At 44.6% G+C, this 19,928-nt stretch overlaps 1 protein-coding gene across 2 annotated transcripts in view; it reads left to right on the top strand.

The window, feature by feature from the left end:
* ABL1 (ABL proto-oncogene 1, non-receptor tyrosine kinase) overlaps positions 1–18,652 on the top strand; it is a 77,726-nt gene extending 59,074 nt beyond the window's left edge. For both annotated transcript variants that reach the window (XM_071766538.1, XM_071766539.1), the window contains exons 4-11: positions 1,485–1,757; positions 5,998–6,082; positions 6,429–6,606; positions 8,776–8,960; positions 11,034–11,186; positions 11,830–11,919; positions 12,265–12,429; positions 14,793–18,652. In XM_071766538.1, the coding sequence (XP_071622639.1) occupies positions 1,485–1,757; positions 5,998–6,082; positions 6,429–6,606; positions 8,776–8,960; positions 11,034–11,186; positions 11,830–11,919; positions 12,265–12,429; positions 14,793–16,492 (2,829 nt within the window). In that variant the 3' untranslated portion in view covers positions 16,493–18,652. The remainder of the gene's footprint in view (positions 1–1,484; positions 1,758–5,997; positions 6,083–6,428; positions 6,607–8,775; positions 8,961–11,033; positions 11,187–11,829; positions 11,920–12,264; positions 12,430–14,792) is intronic.
* The last annotated feature ends 1,276 nt before the right edge of the window (positions 18,653–19,928 follow it).

Genomic DNA, 19,928 nt, shown 5'->3' with positions numbered 1-19,928 from the left:
CCTCTCATGTTATCACTCTTCTGTTCTCAGACCTGTTTTTAAGGTGATGACCATGAAAGGTCATTTGATTTGGTTTTTTAATCAGTGTTGAAATGAGATTTGCTTTAGTTATTTTACTGAAAGAATATCTGACTCATTTTGGTAGAGGGCTGAGAACATTCTCCCCAGGAGCATCTGTACAGAAATTGAGTCTCCAGTACAAAGGCTCTAATCAAGTCTGAGGGTTTGTTCCCCCTCCCCACAGATATTTTTTTTAATTCTCTTGCAAATGCATCTCCCTTTTCTATTTGCCTTACCACTGGAGCTTCACAGATGCATTTTCTTTTGGCATCCAAAAATTCTGCCTAGGTGGAAGCAGCAGATTTTGACCTGAAGTCTGGGATTTCTGGATGCCTGGCAGCCCTGTCGGCTCCTGAAATCCCAGACAGATGGGCACTGCTCAAGCACAGACAGACTGTTGAGAGCATATCCAGTGAGTCAGAAGCATTTGGGAAGCTTGGTCATAGCTATCAGGATGTAATGTGCACAGCAGGACCAGTGCATCACACTCATTTCATAGTGGGTGAACTGGGCAGAAATCTGGAAGGCTTAGCACATGGTTCTGCATGGTTCTCCCTTATCAGACCCTGGTTCTTCTTGAGCAGTGAAGCTCTGCCCTCTTCCATCTGCTGTGTCCAGTGTAGGCTTTGATACAAAGATGCCTTCCTCTCCTCTAGGTGTTACCTGCATATTTTTTAAAAAAATAAAATTTCTAACATTTGTCCCTTTGCCTAACAGAAGGCTGGGCTTGAGTGTGAAAAGTGGAAATGCCAAGCTCTGGTGGTAAGGAGTCACTTGGCCATTACCTTTAGTAGGCTTTTAGGCTTAAAATGGATCTTTTCTATAAATGCAAAAAAAAAGGTAATAAATAAAGGTTAACCTACAGGTTTTCTTTCAGTGGTAATGATTTTTACTTCTGTGTTATTGATCAGTGCCCATCACAGGAGTGGGGCAGACCAGCTGTTCAGCTTCATGCAAAATCCATGCAGCAGCTTAGGCCAAGAGCAGGGAAGCCACCAGTTTGCTAGTGACACTTCAGAGAGAATTTAGACAGCTGAAAATGTAATAATAATGGAATCAGGACCCTGAGGTTCACAAGCCCTTACTCTCCAGGTGATATCTCACAATCTTTACTGATTTGAACCTTTTGAAAAAAAGGCATTTCAAGCAACAGCATGCCAGTCTCATGCTCTTGGCAGTCATTCCTTCCATGGTTTCTGTGAAGTGCATGTATTTTTCTCCTGAATCCATGCATTTCCCATGTTGTGAGTGTTGATTGCTCTCAGCTCTGATGTTCTGAGAGCTACTCAGGGCTCTGTGAAGCTCCCACCTGCTGCAGGGCGAGTCGGATTGATGGAACCTTTTGCTTTCTCCGTTTTGCAAAGTGCTTTCTCCCTCTGCCAGGGGTTGTGTGCCTGAGCTTTCTCTTTCTCCTTGGTCCTTAGCTGTATGTCTCTTCAGAGAGTCGTTTCAACACCTTGGCAGAGCTGGTCCATCACCATTCCACAGTTGCAGATGGACTCATCACCACCTTGCACTACCCGGCCCCCAAACGCAACAAACCCACCATCTATGGAGTCTCCCCCAACTATGACAAATGGGAAATAGAGAGAACTGACATCACCATGAAACACAAGCTTGGTGGAGGGCAGTATGGAGAGGTCTATGAAGGGGTCTGGAAGAAATACAACCTCACAGTGGCTGTGAAGACACTAAAGGTAGGACTCCAATCCCATTCCTTCTCTCCGTTGCCCTCGGATCTGCTTACAGTTTGGGTTGGGGATGGCTCTTCCTTTGTGTGCTGTAGGTTTGGAGTAGAGTGTTTCTGATCCTATTATGCTTCTAGGTGATGCCTGAAACACTTGTATCTAAAGAAAGGAGAACATCAGCAGTGCAATTTTTACTTCAAAATGGGTGAAACCTTAGAAAAGTAAATAGGGCTGTGATGTCTCACACTTGGGGTGTGGCAGAGGTGAGCTGTTGATGGATGAAAGGGCTGTCACAGGCTGATGATTTCAGGAAAACTGTGGATTGTGAGTCAGTCAACATAAAATTCAAAGGCTGTGCTTCAGGGGAGGCTTTACATGTTTTCATTCTGTCTTATGTGGTGTCTTTCCCAAAAGACAAGCTCCCTGGGTGCCTGGAAGTCTGAAGCAATTGTTCACAGCTGTTCCTTATCAAAAAATACAAGAAGAGGAAAAAGTATATCCAAGCTAAAATATATTAAAATATATTAAAATTCGTAAGTGACTTTAATGAGGAACTGTATAATCAGTTCTGTTGCTGGCTTTGCTCCCTGATTTCTGTATCTTCGTTTCCTTGCCTCTTGAAATGCAAATAATGCTCTGTGAGTTCATAAGGTCACTGTTTAATTCATTTATGTTTATAAAAGTGACTCGAGATCTTCTGGCACCATCCACACAGATTGCATTTGATTGCTTAATAAGAGTTTATGCTAACTTGACACCATGTTCTTTCTCCTCCAATGGGGATGTGGTGTAGAAGCAAACAAACCAGAGCTTTTTGTTTGGGGTGGGTTTTTTTGGTTTGGGTTTTTTTTTATTTTTTTTTCAGTGGAAATTTTGAAGTGCAGAGAACCGTGTAGACGCTTTAGTGTCAGGGGAAAAAAAACATTTCCTTGATTTGAGGAAAATATTTCTTCTTTACTGTCTGAGCAGCAGCTACCTCGGTATTTCTGGGTTGCTATGGTTGCAGAAAGTATTTTCGTTTTGGCAGGTTTTGTACTCTGGAGATTCCTGATTCCTGGTGCTGCTCCCCAGTGGAGCTGAGTCCCAGTGCCCGCTTGTACAGGCAGCGGGTGACACCTAGTGTTGTCCCTGCTTGGATCCAGGGCTGGGGACCTCCTATCCCTGCTTGGATCCAGGGCTGGGGACCTCTTATCCCTGCTTGGATCCAGGGCTGGGGACCTCTTATCCCTGCTTGGATGCAGTGCTGGGGACCTCAGGGCATTGCAATGCAGCTGGAGCTGGGCTGAGACCAGATTGAACTTTTTGTCATGCACAGGAGAGATTTCTTCCCAGAAATCACGGTCTAACATCACTCTGAGCTCCTCTCCTGCTTCTCTTGCAGCATGAGGAGACTCAAATGTCTTCAGGTTTCTCATTTTGCTCCCAACTGCAGTTGTTGCTTTCATTCTCTTCTCTCTAAAAGCCATCAGCAAAGGCAGATTTTGTGTTATCCCAGCAAATCTCTTTGAGCACAAGGTGAAGCTTTCATACAGACCATGGCTGTTTCAAATATATCAAATAAATATTTGATGGAACATGACTAGAAGTGATTCATAATGTAGTATGAAGCAGCACGTTCCTCTGGGGAATATAAGAATAACCAAGAAGAGAGTTGAGAAACACTTTAACCTGCAATTATGCACACTAAACCCATCCTTAAAAGCAAATTTATAATCCACCTTCCCTAAATCCGTCAGTCTACTGCCTGACAGATGGGATTATAGCTTTCTTCAAAGTTTTGGGAAACATTTTAAAATCACATTTATATGCCAGTTCTGCTGGAGAAAACAGGCCCTCCACAGCTTCTGCACAAACATTCAAATGACTCACTTTATTTTCCTCTGAGAGAATATTTTTCAAAACTTTATATGGCTCTTCTTGTTCCTTCCCTGTCAACTCCAGATATCTCTGTAAGAAAGATAAAGGGGAAGGAAAAGTAAAAGAGATTTAAAAAAAGAAAAAAAAATCATTCTAACTTCTTTTTGAGCATTGATGCTTCTGAACACCCATTTGTTGTTCAGCTTTTTATCAAGTGTCTAAACATAGCTCGTAGCTGGTGCAAAACACTGGATCAGACAAGAAGGCAGACAGAGCAGCACACACTGTTCCTGGGTTGCATTTAACTGGGAAATGCTGGGCAGTGTCCTGGTGCTTAGGTGTTTCCCATAAAAACAGATCATTGGAAGCTCAGTGGATTGCCTGGGCAGGTCAGTATTTATAAGGGTCTGTTATTATAACATGGTATGCTCTGAGTTTGTGGGGTTTTTTCACTTGATGGAAAGGGGCAGGAGGTGAGCAGTGTCCAGGAGCAGAGCTCTGTGACCTGCACAGTGTTGCTTGGGTGATGCTGGCTGTGACTCTGGCCAAAGCTGGTCCTTTGAGGGCCATTTAATGGCAGAAGTGGTGTGAGCAGCTCATAGAATCATAGAATTTTCAGGGTTGGAAGGGACCTTTGAGATCATTCAGTTCCAACCCCACTCTCACCAGATCAGGTTGCTCGGAGCCCTGTCCAGCCTGGCCTTAAAACCTTCCAGTGATGGGGCTTCCACCTCCTCTCTGTTTCCTGTCCCAGTGTCTCACCATCCTCATGGTGAAGAATTTCCTCCTAATATCTAATCTAAATCTCCCCTCCTCTAGTTTGAAACCATTCCCCCTAGTCCTGTCACTACCTGCCATCCTAAAAAGTCCATCATCTTGGCACACTTCTTACTGCACTCCTCGAGGCTGCCTCCAGGAGGAATGCCTCATTTTTTTTTCCTGTTTTCCTTGTTTTTCCCCGCCCCCCCTGCTAGGAAGCCTGTTTTAAAATTGGCAAAGTGCAACCCTGGTGTCCCTTAACACCATTGTGTGGGGCTGTGCTCTGCTTCAGAAATCCCCAGAACTGGTTTATTTCTTTCATGGTTTGGTGCAGTGGAAGCTCCTTGGGCTTGGTCCTTTGCATGAGATGAGGTTTTCAGAGAGATCATTTTTATAGTAGTTCTCTGTCTGTGTCCTTCCTATTAATTTGGTCACTGAAAGGTGAGAGCTTTTAAATCAGGGGAGCAGCTCTGCAGAGGAGCAACCTTTCGTGCATAAGACAAGTGCTTATTTAGGGTAATTTTGCAGCTTGGATTTTTAACCCAGTTTCCTTTGCCAAAGCAAGCAGGTTAAGGTTCTGCTCACAAGGACCTTTGGGCTATTAGTTTTGACAGAGTGCGTTCAGCAAATCACAGCTGCCAGTCAAGCTAATTGTCAAGGAAGGGTAAATGATTGAATGAAATTGTTTGAGAAAGGTTCTCATTCCTAGCAGCAAACCAGAAAGCTGGCTGGATCTTACAGTGCCAGCCCACTGTTATCATTCTCACCAGCAGCAGTAAATCCTTTCCAATCCTTCCTTAAAACACTTCGTCCATGTAGCCTGTCAACATTAATCCACCAGTGGAAAAAAAAAAAAAAATGGATATAGAAAGAAACATTGCTTTGGAATAGATCTGTGGTTTTGCACCACTTTGAAATGACCTTCCGGCCATTTGGGGCATATTTGCTTCAGAAAATCTGTCTTTTGAGCAAGATTGTATCTTCCTTGGTTTTGTGTTGTGCCAAGCAACTTTAGAGTGTTCAACAAATAGGTAGTGACACATCTGTCCAGAGCTGTTACGTCATGGGTCAGGCTCTAAATGCCAGAATTAAAATCTCTGGAACCTCAAGCTTTCAGTTCCAGAGTGGCTTCCATCAGTCCTGACTCCCCATCTGAAAGGGGGGGCATTTCTTGCACCTCCCCAGTGAAACTGGGGGCCCACGTTTTGGTAGCTTCTCAAGCATTGATTGTGGCATATCCTTCCTTTTATGTTCATTCTTCTTTCTTTTCAGTACTTTTTCTTTCATCTTATCTCCCCCCTTTTTTTTTTTTTTTCCCTGTTTGGAAGAAGCACATTTTTCCTTTTCAGCTCCTGAGTGGTCCTGTGAGAGGCCCTTCACAAAAGAGATATGGATTTTCTTGCCCCAAAAAGCTCTGTTAGAATAAGACTGATTAAAATATATATTTTTAAACTTCTACAGAAACCCCAATGTTCCTAACTCCCTGGCATTGTGATGTGGCTACAGGGGAAAATTACCTTGAAAGAACTCTGGCTTATGTTGTCAGTTTGCAGTTCTTTTTGTGTCCTCATACAAAGATCTGTTCCTCCTTTGTACATGCTGTCCTTGCCAAAGCTTTGCCATTGTCCTGCAGGAGGATACCATGGAGGTGGAAGAGTTCTTGAAAGAAGCTGCAGTAATGAAGGAGATCAAGCATCCCAACTTGGTGCAATTATTAGGTAAGTGATAAATACCAAGCAGAGGGATTTGAACTAAACCCTTGTGTGGTGATAGGGATGTTAAGGAGCAGATAAGCTGCTTACCATACCAAGGCTTTAAACACAGACACATTGTCTGGCAAAATTTGCAATTTGTACCACTAATACATGATTTTTAATGATCTCGTCTCCCTAATGTTTAAGTTGCCAGAGCCTGAAGCAGGAAATTAAAACCTTTTATTAACCAATTCCAGGCAGAATTCATTCTGCCTGTCAGCCTTCTATTTCTGCCTTCTAAGGGTACAAACAGGAAAGGGCAAAACCTGAAGGATTCACTGCTATTCTCAAGCATAACTTTGGTCCCTAGGGGTGTGCACACGGGAGCCTCCTTTCTACATCATCACGGAATTCATGACCTATGGGAATTTGTTGGATTATCTCCGGGAATGCAACCGCCAGGAGGTGAATGCTGTGGTGCTGCTCTACATGGCAACTCAGATCTCCTCAGCCATGGAGTACCTGGAGAAGAAAAACTTCATTCACAGGTAGGAAGGACACCGGGCACGCCTGAATCTGGAGCAAAAAGCACTCCTTGGTTTCTTTGCCTGCCTGCTGCTCAGATTTTCACAGCATTGACTTGGGATGCAGTTGGTGTCCTGTATTTACCACACTGGCACGTTGTATTCTGCTACAGCACATTAACCTGGCTATAGGATGGTGTCCTAATGGCTTTTCTCTCCCTGTTTTCCTCTTACCTTTGAAGCAGATGCAGCTGAAAGACATACCAGTACTTTTATAGTTTGGACAAGGGCCTTAGATGTAAATGCTCCCCAAAGTAACAGGCTCTTAATGGACCAGATAAGCTACTGCTCTTCCTTGGTTCCAGCAGCCATTAAAAACTGCTGCAGTTGATGTTGGTGGATGTGTGCTGGTGCTCACAGCAAAGCCATCCTCTTGGTGCCTTCTTATCCCATATTCTTGTTTGTTCCTCTTTTTTTTTTTTTTTTTTATACTCTGTAGGGATTGTTTCCCCCTATTGTCCAGATTGGGTGTTCACTTTAATAAGCATCTGTGCAGTCTTAAAAGAACTCAGAGGCTCTGACCTTTAAGTGTGCTGCAATTATGGCCAGAGCTTTGCATTCTTCATCTGTAGAAGTGGCCTCCTAGCAGGGTAATGACACAGCCTGTGCAAAAGTTTGAGTTGCTGAGCTTTATACAAGATATTCTTTGTGCCAGGGTGTGACCTTTCCTGCCCAATTAATTGGAAGATGAAATTAGCACATGTTTTTTCATAGAGACAAACATGAAGATGGTGTGTAAAGTTCTAGGTGCTCCTCTAAGTCATGCATTGCCTTTGCTGCATGAAAGGCCTATTTAAATGCTTCTGTCAGGCAACAAAGCAAACAGTGATGCTGCAAATTAAAATTTCCAGCTTTTGATTTTTCTCTTTTGAAAGCTCTTCATCCCTTCAGTCTGTAGGAAGTGAACTTTAAAAACTGCTTTGTGTGGCTCCCATTTGTCTGCTCTTCCATTCATTTCATTTCCTCTTATTTCTAATGACCCAGTTATCTAAAATAAATAGTAGCATTTTCCCTTATCAGCCACCCCCATACCCACCTACCCAATTATTTTAAGAGTGTTGTCACAGTTCCCATCCATGGATTCAGATGCTGGGCTGTGACCTCATTTAACGAATCAGGAAGGAGGAGGAATTTGATTATGAAGAGGAGCTTTTATTTAGACACACATTGTAGTAATCAGCATTGATAAGGTATATTCAAAAACACTGTGAAAATGTAATGGGCTTCTAGTAAGACATACTTTTCAAATTTATTCTGACTGAGAACAATCACAAAAGCAGTGTCTGCCTCATATCTAAACATCTCACTCAGGCTTTCTGGTAGAATCAATTTTTAGTTCAACTTGACATAATCTGGAAATGTGTTTATAAGGAAACCTAATATTAGGAGGAACATATTTCTGTGCTTTTTATTTTTATAATCATGAAGCATTTTTGAGGCTGCTAACAATGAGCCAGGGAAGTGGCAAATGCAATGTGCACATCTCTCACCTCTCAAGGTGGAGGCAGGTGAAAAAACATTAAGGAAAAGCTTAATTCATTTGTTGTCCTTTAAAAATGCAGGTACCAATTACAGAGGCTACAACAGGTCTGAAAAAGACCAAAATGTGATAGGAAAATGTTGCATTGTAAAATGTGGGTAGAAGAGCATAGCTGGGAGTTAAACCTGGTGTTTGAGCAAGGACTGGAAAAGGAGTTCTGGGGAGTCAGTGGTGTTGGCTGGGGTGACCCAAGTGCTAGAGAGGTGGGCAAGAAGTGAGGCATTTCCACTTCTTTTATTCAGTGCTCATCCTCAGCTATCGATAACTTGAGCACTGACATTTCTTTAAATTATTTTTATCCTGAGGGTGGCAGCTTTTATTGAAAGTGAGGGGGCTTCTTGAAGCTTTCGCTTTACATTTAAAAAAAAAAGAAAAAAGAAAAGTTTGGATGGCAGTCTTACAAAGTTGGAATGGAAAATAACTTTCTTTCCTCCTTACATGTATGCGCATAACTGCATAATATATGTGGAATACTCTGATCAAAATAATCACAGGCAGGCCCAGGTTTCTTCAGGAACAGCAGGTTTCCTTGCTATAGCTGAAAGAGAGATGGTAAAGGCTTCTCATCACCTATTTTTGTTCTTCTTTTTCAGGGACCTCGCTGCCAGAAACTGCCTTGTAGGGGAGAACCACTTGGTGAAGGTGGCAGACTTTGGCCTGAGCAGGCTAATGACAGGTGACACATACACTGCCCATGCTGGAGCTAAATTCCCCATCAAGTGGACTGCACCAGAGAGCCTGGCCTACAACAAGTTCTCCATTAAATCTGATGTCTGGGGTAAGAATTTCCATCTACTCATGAAAGCATTGAAGTCTTCTTCTTCCAGGGCTGTGAAATGAGGACATTGTGAAGCATTTCAGGAGTGAGCACTTTTCCCTGGTTTGAGCTGTATTGTTCTAGGAGCTTGTCAAAGTTCAGAAACTGATCTCTGCTAAGTCAGACTTTGAGTGGAGCACTGAGGATGCCAGCCTGACTTTACACATTTGAGTTGTTGGCAAGTATGAAAATAAAGGAGACTGTAGTGTTTGTGGGGCTGGAGGACACTGATGCTACTGACTTGACAGAGTGCTGTCACAGAGCTCTGAGGTGTTAGGTTGTTATGTACCCAGGAACTTTCTAACTGCTTCAAGGAGGAAAGTGAGAATCTGGTTGATTTTATGTTAAAAAAATTAATTATGTGTGTATCTGTCTCAGTGATAGCTCCAAGCTCGTCTTTCTGCATTTTAAAAGAATAATCTTTGGAATGAGATGAGGAGAAACAGAGGGAAAATTTGATGACAAATGGTTATTGAAGAGCCCTGAGGTGTTGGTGATAAGGGTAGGCTTAACTAAATGAAACTTCATTCTATCAAATCTGACCACAGAAAATCTCATTGTACTTTTTATCAGCCTTTCTTTGGGTTTTATATCTCTGCTGTAGCTGTTGGTCTCAAAAGTGCCCAGTGACATAAGATAGAAGTTGGTGGGATGTGGACCCAAAGGCACTTGGAAAATGAGCATCTTCTGTATAGAAAAAAACATAAAAAAAGATAGTAGTGAAGCAGCTTGATGAAGTTTTCTGGAGTTTAAGAAGACTGTGCAGAGAAAGGCTTTATTTTGAAGAAACTTTTAGGTAGGTGGCTGATGCAAAATGTTTTATAGATGGTGGAGGAAAACCTGAAACATCTTCCCAAGTAGATTGAGGTGTTTTTTCTGCTTTGGACTTATGTAGGTGGTGGTGTTGGCTGCTGCTGTGACTGTGGTGGCTGCAGGATCCCTGTTGCACTGAAGTGGTAGAGAACTCAGGCAGGAAAGATCCAAGAGGAGTACTGGGTGTTTTTAATTAGACTTCACATAACCTTTGCATAGTTAGAGTCAGGGCAGTGGACTTTGGGAGCTGATTAGAGCAAGTTGGCCATTCCCTGAGGCCATGCCTGCTGCTGGGCACACCAGAGTTTTAGATGCTTTCACCTCACTGCCTCAAGACAGCAATCAAAGAAAATTGTGCACAGAAATGTCTAATGTAAATTGCCCTTGGTGGTGTTACCATGTAATGTGATGTGATTTCCTTACTTATGCAGGGTTGTAATCGCTTTCTCTTCATGTTAGGAACAGAATAGGGTGACTGAACTAATTACATGCAGGTTCTTGAACTGGTGTGGAGTCTATTCTGCATGTCTGACTCCTGGGTTAGCTGCCTGACCCTGCTCCTGCCCTACATCCCCTCCCAATTCCTGAGACTGGAAAGCCTTGCCTGCTTCAAGATGCTTTTTGTCCTCTCCCTTTTCCTCTTCAGTTTTCCCTGTGACCAGAACATCCCAACCCTTACCCTGGTTTGTTCAACTGCTGGAACATTCCTCTCAGCACTGCCTCCCAAATTTCTGTTCCTCACCCAAGCTCCAGCTAAACAAGGGCACCCCAGACCCACTGAGCTATTCAAATGTGTGAGTCCTCTAGGGAGAGGTTGCAGATTAAGTGGAGCTGTCAAATCTGGGGAGAGACTGCAGTGCAGCACTGAACTGGTTTCAGCTAATCCACTGTGAAGTCTCTTAATTGTGCCTTTAATAGGACTTGAAGGATCTCAAGGCGTTCAGGTTGGAGACAACTGATACATTGAAAATTAGTCTAATTCTACTCTGTCATATCACAGGAGCCTTGGCTGTGCTGACAGAGAGGCTTGTTATGCTTCTTTAACATTTAAGCTGCTGCTGAGCTTGGGATCTGAGCCACCCAGAGCTGGTTTTAAGAGTGCAGCACTATATTCACTGACTACTCCCACTAAACATCATCTCAAATTTAAGATGAAAACAAAGCTATTGATTTTTTTTTTTTTTTTCCTCCCTTCTTTTTTCCTTTCTTTCTCCACTGCAGCCTTTGGTGTTCTGCTGTGGGAAATTGCCACCTATGGCATGTCCCCTTACCCTGGGATTGACCTGTCTCAAGTCTATGAGCTGCTGGAGAAAGACTACCGCATGGAGCGCCCCGAAGGCTGTCCTGAGAAAGTTTATGAGCTCATGAGAGCCTGTAAGTGTTCCTCAATCCCCTAAATGCTGCTTTTCAGCTCTGCAGAGATGCAATGAAAGTGTCAGGGTCTGGCCATCTGCAGCAAACCCCCCGCCAGCTCCACTGAAGGTGTGATGCTGTATAGAAGTGTTTGCTTAAAACTGCTTTTTGCAGATGATGAACACCAGCCATTCATCTCTACTGGGAGGACACAGGCTTGGGGGAGAGATTTGTTGTGCATTTCAGTGTTTTCTTTGTCTGCTTTTTATTGTCAGCTTAAAGAAAAGCTTGTGCTCTAAGGATGAAGCAGGAGCTTCATTAGGCTTCTTATGGGACTGAGTGCTACTCTTCCACTGTGGCCTTCTGGTACATGACTTAGTGTGCTACACTTTTTTTCCAGTGGTGCTCAGCACCTTGCTGTTAAATACTGAAATGGAAACCTGATTTAAAGGGTGCTGGGTGTCTGCAACCATCAGAGCCAAAGTGGTTGCAGATGCCCTGCACCTTATAAATCAGATGTCTGGGTACAGTATTTTATCTCTCTCTCATTTTACAAAAAGGGAACTGCAATAGCTGGCTGCTCCTGCTGCTGTGTATGGAATGTCTAATGCTGGTGGGAGGTTTTGAGTGGTGGTGTGGTTTTTGTTTGGTTTTTTTTTTCCAGGCTGGCAGTGGAGCCCTTCTGATAGACCCTCCTTTGCTGAGATCCACCAGGCCTTTGAAACGATGTTTCAGGAATCCAGCATTTCAGATGGTAGGTCTGGGCTTCCCACTTGGACCAGCAATTCCAGGGCTTGGGAAAAGGGCCAACTGGATCCTTAACTCTGCATGTTGAGGCTCATAGGCTGCTTTGTGATGAAACTCAGTCTTTAGTTACACTGCCTGGTGGAAGCAGTGTAGAAAGCAGAGGTGGGTTTACATCTGGGTTTACATCTGGGTTTACATCTGATTTTAAGGGGCCAAATGTCTGAACAGCCCCAAGGAACCCCTGCCCTGTGCTTTTTGCTTTTCTTTTTGGGCTATTAACTCAGAACCGTGCAAAAGGGTTTTTTTACCTTCTGTTGACTTGTAGTGCTTATTTTTCTTCTGTGTGTTGCAGAGGTGGAGAAGGAATTGGGAAAGAAAGGCATGAGGAGTGTAGTGAGCAATTTCCTCCAGGCCCCAGAGTTACCAACCAAAACACGAACATCAAGGAGAGCTGCTGAAAGCAAAGATGCCAATGAGAGCTTGGAGACTGCACATGCTCGAGGCCAGGGGGAATGTGGTAGGTTTTAATTAAAGTCATTATTCCTTCAGGAAATCCAGGGGAAAACAAAATGCACATCCAGCTCCAGGTCTTCACAGGGGCAAAGCTATATATAATAACAAGTGCCATCTTTCTGTCCTGGTATTGTGTTTCTGTGTGACAGGCTGCTGGGCTTGCTTTCCTGGGTTGAGAATGCCTTTTATTATTTTCTGCAAAGGTAGGTTGTTAATTCTGGGACCCAGATACACACAGCAGCTGAGAGTGTGAATCCTTAACTGGCTGAGGGATTTGTGCTCTACCTGCTGTTGCTTAGAGAAGCCTGAGGAGTTCTCTTAACTTAATGGCTGTTGCCTGTAGCTCCCTACAGACCAGAGCCTGAGCACAGAGCTCTCTGTTCATATCCTCTTCCCATTCCCTGGGAGAAGCTATCAGTGGGTTCTCCCCCTGCATCTGAGGGCTGGGTAATCTGCTGTGTTCAAGCCACTTTATTCTACCATGCTGCATAATTTAAAGCAGGACAATTGCTTGGGTTTAGCAAGCCCCATAAGGGAGACTCCTTCACTCTTCCATCCTACCAGGCCTGTGCTTGCAGCACTAAAGAATATTACTCTTGGCAGGTACCAAATGTAATTTCAGCAAGGGACAAAGTGATATTTACAAAATCTCTCATGAAGTTAAGCTCTCTTTCAATCAGTTTCTTCAACAACTTACCTTCCATTCTGAGGTAATAAAAGCAGTGCTAAAATGCTGAACGTGTACAGTAGGTTTTTACCTGGATCATTTGAAAAATAAGACAAAGAAAAATGGTGTTTTCTTCCTGCTCCTGTTGAGGGTGCCTTCTCTGACCATTCATGTGACTGACCTTTTCTGTGTAAAGTCAAATTCACCAAGTAGTGTGTGTTTTGGTAGCAGATGGATGTACATCTAGACAAAGAGGTGAAAAAAGAATGGATGTAAAATGCTGGAAAAAGAAAGTATCAGTGAGTTAGAAAGGAGGGTTATTTGCTATATATAGGAAATAAAACTGTCTACTAGACAAGCTTTGAAGTAAAATAACTTCATTTAAATACTCAAGGGCTTTGAGAGATTCAAGTGCAGCAGGAATAATGATTTTAACATTATGCTGGGAATCATTTCACTCGTTATTGTGAAAGAAAATATTTCACATTAAAGTTCTTTTGCAGTTTCCCTTCAATTGTCAGTGTTTCCATGGCAAGTCCAGCAGTTGGAAGCCAATCCTCAGTGCAAGCTGCTTGTTTTCACTGGATCTCCACAGCTCTGCTGTGTCTAGACACAGTGAGCCCATGGCCTCTCCAAATGCTGTGAGAGCTCTTCTGGTTGTCTGGGTCCCCAGAAGTTGTGTGGGAACATTTGAGCTGCACGTGGCCCTGGGAATGTGTGCTGTCTTCCCAAAGTGTGGAACTCTTTCTCTTCAAATTCTTCCTCCTCAACCAAAATCCCTTCCTTACCCAAAGTCCTGCCCTTAGCATGGTGATCACGGATGCATAACTAAGAAGCATCCTCCTTTCTCCCCATGCCTCTGCTTCACCTCCCTTCTTTCTGCCTACTGGAGCTGTAAATGGATCTGCTGCCCTGAAGGCATTGCTCCTTTGAATTAGGATGGCATCCCTGTGCCTGGCCTGGGAATGAGACCCCCTGTCAGGCAAATACAGAGCCCTTCAGAACACTGTATAAATTTATTATAAACCAGTATTCATTTTTAAATACCTCTTGTAAGGGGAGAGCAGGTCACCTCATCGGTTCCTTCTGGGGCAATCCTCCTACCACTTTTCCCCCATTTTTGTACAGGAGTGGTCGTCTTCATGGTGGAACCATCCCAAGTGAAGGGCATTTTGATTTCTGCTTGTGAAAAACTTATTTCCATTTCCAACAAAGAGGTCTGGAGAGTCACAATGCACACAAACCAGGAGACTGGGATAGAGATGTCTTACTAGTTCAGAGGGTTGGCTATTCAAAAGACAACAACAGCACAGGGACTAAAGCAAAGGCTTCTTAATATTTAACTTCTTTGCAGTGTGAAGTTTAGACAAGTCTCCAGATGTAAGAGAGGAATCTGAATGTAAGCATTTCATGTTTGTATGTTGCTGTTTAAGTGAGAAGCCCACAGGGAAAGGAGTTTGGCAGCTGAGCTCTGTAAAAGCCACCTCAGAAATAAATGTCTGCAGGATTAGGGACCACATTCAGTCCAGGTTTGTGTATGGCTGTATTTTACTTCTGGTCTGCAGTTGTCTGATTTTACTTAGCATCCACCTTTTGGAGGGGTCTGATCCTGGAAGAAAATTATTATTATTATTATTATTATTGTTATTATGACTGTTGAAGCACCGTTGGCTCAGAAAATTCTTTCCTTTCCCTCGCAGACCCTCTGGATCATGAACCTGCTATTTCTCCCTTGCTCCCACGGAAGGAGAGGGTGGCCCTGGAAAGCAGTTTGAATGAAGATGAGAGGCTGCTTCCAAAAGACAAGAAGCACAACCTCTTCAGTGCCCTGATCAAAAAGAAGAAGAAAACTGCCCCTACCCCTCCAAAACGGAGCAGCTCCTTCAGAGAGATGGATGGGCACTCGGACCGCAGGGCGGGTGGGGAGGAGGAGTCCAGGGATGCTGGCAATGGAGCTTTCATTGCACCCCCAGCAGATGGAGTTGACCCCTCCAAATTTCAGAGCCCAAGCAACGGGGCTGGTGTCACCAACGGGGTTGTCACTGGGAACTCTGGGTTTTTATCTCCCCACTTACGGAAGAAATCCAGCACGATGAGCGGCAGCCGGGGGGTGGCGGGTGAAGAGGAGAGCAGCTCCAACTCCAGCAAACGTTTCTTGAGGTCCTGCTCAGCCTCCTGTGTGCCCCACGGAGCAAAGGACACGGAGTGGAAATCTGTGACTCTGCCTCGGGATTTGCAGTCCACGGGACGCCAGTTTGATTCCTCCACTTTTGGGGGACACAAAAGTGAAAAGCCAGCGCTGCCTCGGAAACGGGCAAACGAGGCCAAGAGTGACATTGCTGTCAGGGGGACAGTGACCCCTCCTCCACGGCTGCTTAAGAAAAATGAAGAGACCACTGATGAAGTGTTCAAAGATGCAGAGTCGAGCCCTGGCTCCAGCCCTCCCACTTTGACCCCAAAACTTGGCCGTAGGCAACCTGCTGCCCCTCCTTCCTCCAGCGTGCTCCACAAGGACGATGGGGTCAAATCCAGTGCCTTAGGTACCTCTGTGACAATGGACCAAGGGTCCACTGTCAAACCCAGCCCAGCTGGGTTCGTGGGGGCCAGCAAGGCTGCTTCTGAGGAGCCACGACTGAGGAGGCTCAAGCAGACCTCGGAGGCGGCAGGGAAGGACAAAGGGAAGTTATCAAAGCTGAAACCAGCCCCTCCACTTCCACTGTCATCCTCCTCCATTGGCAAATCTGGGAAAGTGTCCCACAGTCCCAGCCATGAAGCAGCAGCAGATGTGGTGTCTGGGCCGAAATCCAAACAGTTGACTCAGGTTGGAGATGCTGTGAGCAGTGATGCTGTCAAGCCAAACCAGTCAGGGGAAGGTGTGAAAAAGCTGGGGATCCCTTCTGTACCAAAGCCACAGTCCTCTGCAAAGCTGCTGCTGAGCACAGCAACCCCAGCTGCCACCTCCTCAGCTCTCCCCTCTGCCCCAGGTGGGGAACAACCATCATCTACAGCCTTCATCCCTCTCATTTCCACCAGGGTTTCCCTACGGAAGACCAGGCAGCCCCCGGAGAGGATTGCCAGTGGCACCATCACCAAAGGGGTGGTGTTGGAAAGCACTGAGGCTCTACGTCTTGCCATCAGCAAGAACTCTGAACAAATGGCAAGCCACAGTGCTGTCTTGGAGGCTGGCAAGAACCTCTACACCTTCTGCGTGAGCTACGTGGACTCCATCCAGCAGATGAGGAACAAATTTGCTTTTCGGGAGGCCATCAATAAGCTGGAAAACAACCTCCGGGAGCTTCAGATCTGCCCAGCAACAGCTGGCAGTGGTCCTGCAGCCACCCAGGACTTTAGCAAACTTCTCAGTTCAGTGAAAGAAATCAGCGACATTGTTCAGAGGTAGCAGGGAGCCAGGTGAAAAATAAATTAAAAAAAACAAACAAACAAACAAAAAAAACGGAAAAAAAACACCACAAAAGAGGAAAAAAAAAAAACCCACAATGCAAAACAGCAACAAAAGAAAAACCCAATGGGCCAAAGCCAGCTGTGGAGAGGGTAATGTGTGTGGACTGACAAAAGGAACAGGGTGGTGAGGTGAGGTGAGGGCTGTGCAGAAGACACAGACTGTGAATGGCTGCCCCAGCTCTAAAGGGCAGAAATGTCTTCAAGAGGCACTTCCCATCCTCTTAACTCAGCTTCCCTGTGTTCCATGTGCTCACAATTGTCCTTATCTGTGGAGTTCTTGCCTTGTGGACTACAAGTCTAAGTGCTGATGTCACACCATGCCTTTTTATTAATATTTTATTTGTTCTGGACAGAGCATTAAGACTGAAGCCAGACTGATGGACACTGAGATGCCATCCTCCTCAGGAGGACTTTCTACTGCAATTTTGTCCCCTCCCTCTGCCCCCCTGTACACAAGGATGAGTGTTTGGATAGCAATATACCCCCTGCATGTCTTGGGAGAGCTGCAGCACCTATCCCTGGCCTGAGCCTGGCAGTGACCTGGCATGAATCCAACAGATTGGAGCTTTTGGGAGGGAAGGGGGGAAAAATGTTAACGTAAGGGGGCTTTTTGGTTTGGTTGTTTTTTTTTTTTTTTTTCTTTAATGACAGAATGCTACAAGTGATGTTTACCCAAATTCTTCTTCCAGTTCCACCCGGTGCCCTTCATTTCTGTGTTCTCAGCAGTTTCTGAGGTCTTGCTGAGCCCAAATGGGGTTGAAAATGTTGCAGCCAGTGCCTGCAAACATCCTGGCACAGGAGCCTCCTTGCAGATCTCCCTTGGTAGTGGAGAAGGACTTGGGGAAGGTCTTAAAAAGGACGTTGCTGTCTCACTCTTGAGCTCTCTTAACATTCATCAGGCTGGTGCTTGGGGTGCAGAGCAGGGCAGGGAGCAGCTGGCTGGTGACTGCTCCCTGAAGGGTCACAGGTTGGGGGGGACACAGCTTAGGATGGAGCCCCCAGTGCCTCCAGCAGTCGTTTCATCTGAGCTTGCACATTGCAGGTGGGTGAGAATGGCTCTTGCTGCAGTTGAATTTCCAGACTTGCTTTGTTGGGTGAGCAGAGGTGGGACCTGGCTTCTCTGCTCCCCTGGGGGACCTCCCTCTCCCTGCCAGTGCTGACTCCTCGTGAAGAACTCAAATGCCAGTAACTTGGGGTTAAAACCATCACTACCTTCATGTGCTTCCATCCAGCATCACAAAAGGATCTGTGAAGACTGCAGACACTTTCCTCTTGGGTGCAGCTCTCAAGGGAAGTGCCACAAAATGCTGACAGCAGGACTCCTGGGCTTCTTTTCCAAGGTCCTGTGACCTTCCCAACTAACACAACACGACTGGGAACTAACTGTGACTTGTGACAATAGTGAAAGAACAAGGTTTAGGGCTATTAACTGTGCAATTTAACTCAACTCTTTAACAGTTCCAAACAAGAGCAAAAAGCATTTTCCGTGTCCCGTTCCCCTGTAACTCTTGTGACCCCTCTTGTGTATCTTAAACACTTAATTGCCTTCCATTGTATTTTATTCTGTTCTCTTTGGAACTGTTTGTTTTGTATATGATTTCTAGTAATTCACTCGTGTATGTTCACACCACTTCTCTCCCTCACAAACAGCCATGACTTAACACATGACAAAAGTTCAAAAGGAAATACACACTTCTGCTTGAGGCTGCCTCTAAAAATGTAAGAAAAAACAAAAACAAACAAAAAAAAAAATTACCCAGCCAACCCTTGGACTGTCTCTTTCCTGGAGGTACTGTTTTTACTTTGATAACATATTGTGCCACTATATTATACATTTGTATCTCGTTATTACACACTTTTGTAGACTTGTCTTTTTTACAGTGTGTAAATAGCTCTGTCCTTCATCTCTGTGATACTTAAGGGGGTTGTTTCCCCTTTAATTTGGTCCAGTACAGATTGTTTCTGTACATGACTTTCAATTCTTCCTCCTCTTTCTCTATTTTTCTTTTTTTTTTCTTTTTTTTTTTTTTTTTGATTTATTTTTTATTCCAGTCTCTCTTGTGTAGTATATTTAAAAATAAATCAATGTTGAGGAAAACTTGTGTTTGTCTGATAGCAAAGCTTTTCCAGCCCAGTTACCTTCCCTTAGACTCTGCATCCAAGAAAAAGAGGGGTTCCTTTTTTGGGTGGTCTCCTGGAACCCTTCCCCACAGCACTTTCCATGTCCTTCTGATTTGGCTCTCAAAACTCAGGAGAGGACAAAAAAGATGTAGAGAGCAGACTGTGCCATCACCTCTTGTGGAGCAAAGGCTTTGCTTTTGTCTTCAGTGAGACTTAAATCAGATTAAAACTTCCCCTTCACGATTTGCATTCTGCAATTCATCTGCTCTTGGTTTCTCCTCCTCTGCTGTGAAGTGATCTGTGATTATTTTTTTTTTTTTTTTCTCCTCAGATGGTTCTGGCTGGTCCCTCTCTTTTTTCCAGTTGTGGGCTGACTGGGGCACACCAGGAGTGATGCTCTGAGCACAGACCCAAAGTTGAAGAGGCTGGCACCCTGTACTGCCACAGAGCTCCCTGCAGGTTTTCTGCCTAAAAACTGGAAATAATGTTTTTGTTTGTTTTTTGTTTTTTTTTTTTTCAAAAGAAATTGGCTTATTTTCTGGCAAATCCTGAGGAAAGGGTGTATCCAGGGACTAAGCAGCCTCTCAAATAAGGTCCTGCCTTGAAGAGTGAAGATGCTGAAAAGCAAAAAAAAAGGATGAGGAGAAAACAAGGAGAGATGAAAGGGAGTGATGTGCCTGAGATGCTGCAGTTGCTTGGTGGTGTTTTAGGGTTATAACCCAGCTCCCTAAATTTCTAATGGTGAAATCTGTCAGTCCTGGCTTGGGGAACTGCTCATTCCTGGCCACTGGGAGAAGGCTCAGTGCAGACCTTGTCTTGCTGTGACAGTGAGTGCATCAGGCTGGTTCTGAATGAGCCTGAGAGGGGAGGATGCTGTGGGCAAGTATAAATGGAATTTATGGCAAGGCTCAGGCTACTTCTCAGCAAAGCTTCAAGGGGTTCTTGGTTGTTTTGTTGGCAAAAATCAATGTCCAGGCTGCTCTTCGTGTCCATCATGACTTGCAAATAGTGGATAGCTGTGGGCTGAAGGATGGTGAAGAAGCTGAACCTCCTCCTAAACACCATCAGTCCTGGTGAGCTCCATCTCTGCTCCCTTAGGGAGCAATCTGTGGTGTGGGGAGGCAGGGGCTGGCTGGGGAAAGCCCTGGGATCTGCAGTGTTGGGAGTGAAAGAGAAAGGGATTAAAGGCTAAATTTAGCTGAGTACAGTAGGAGTTGATTTAACAGATCGATGCATTTAACAGTTTGATTGCT

This window comes from Heliangelus exortis, chromosome 22 (genome assembly GCF_036169615.1).
Source record: "Heliangelus exortis chromosome 22, bHelExo1.hap1, whole genome shotgun sequence".
NCBI lineage: Eukaryota > Metazoa > Chordata > Aves > Apodiformes > Trochilidae > Heliangelus > Heliangelus exortis.
The sequence above is the reverse complement of the archived record's forward strand: the minus strand, read 5'-3'. Positions and strand labels throughout refer to the sequence as shown.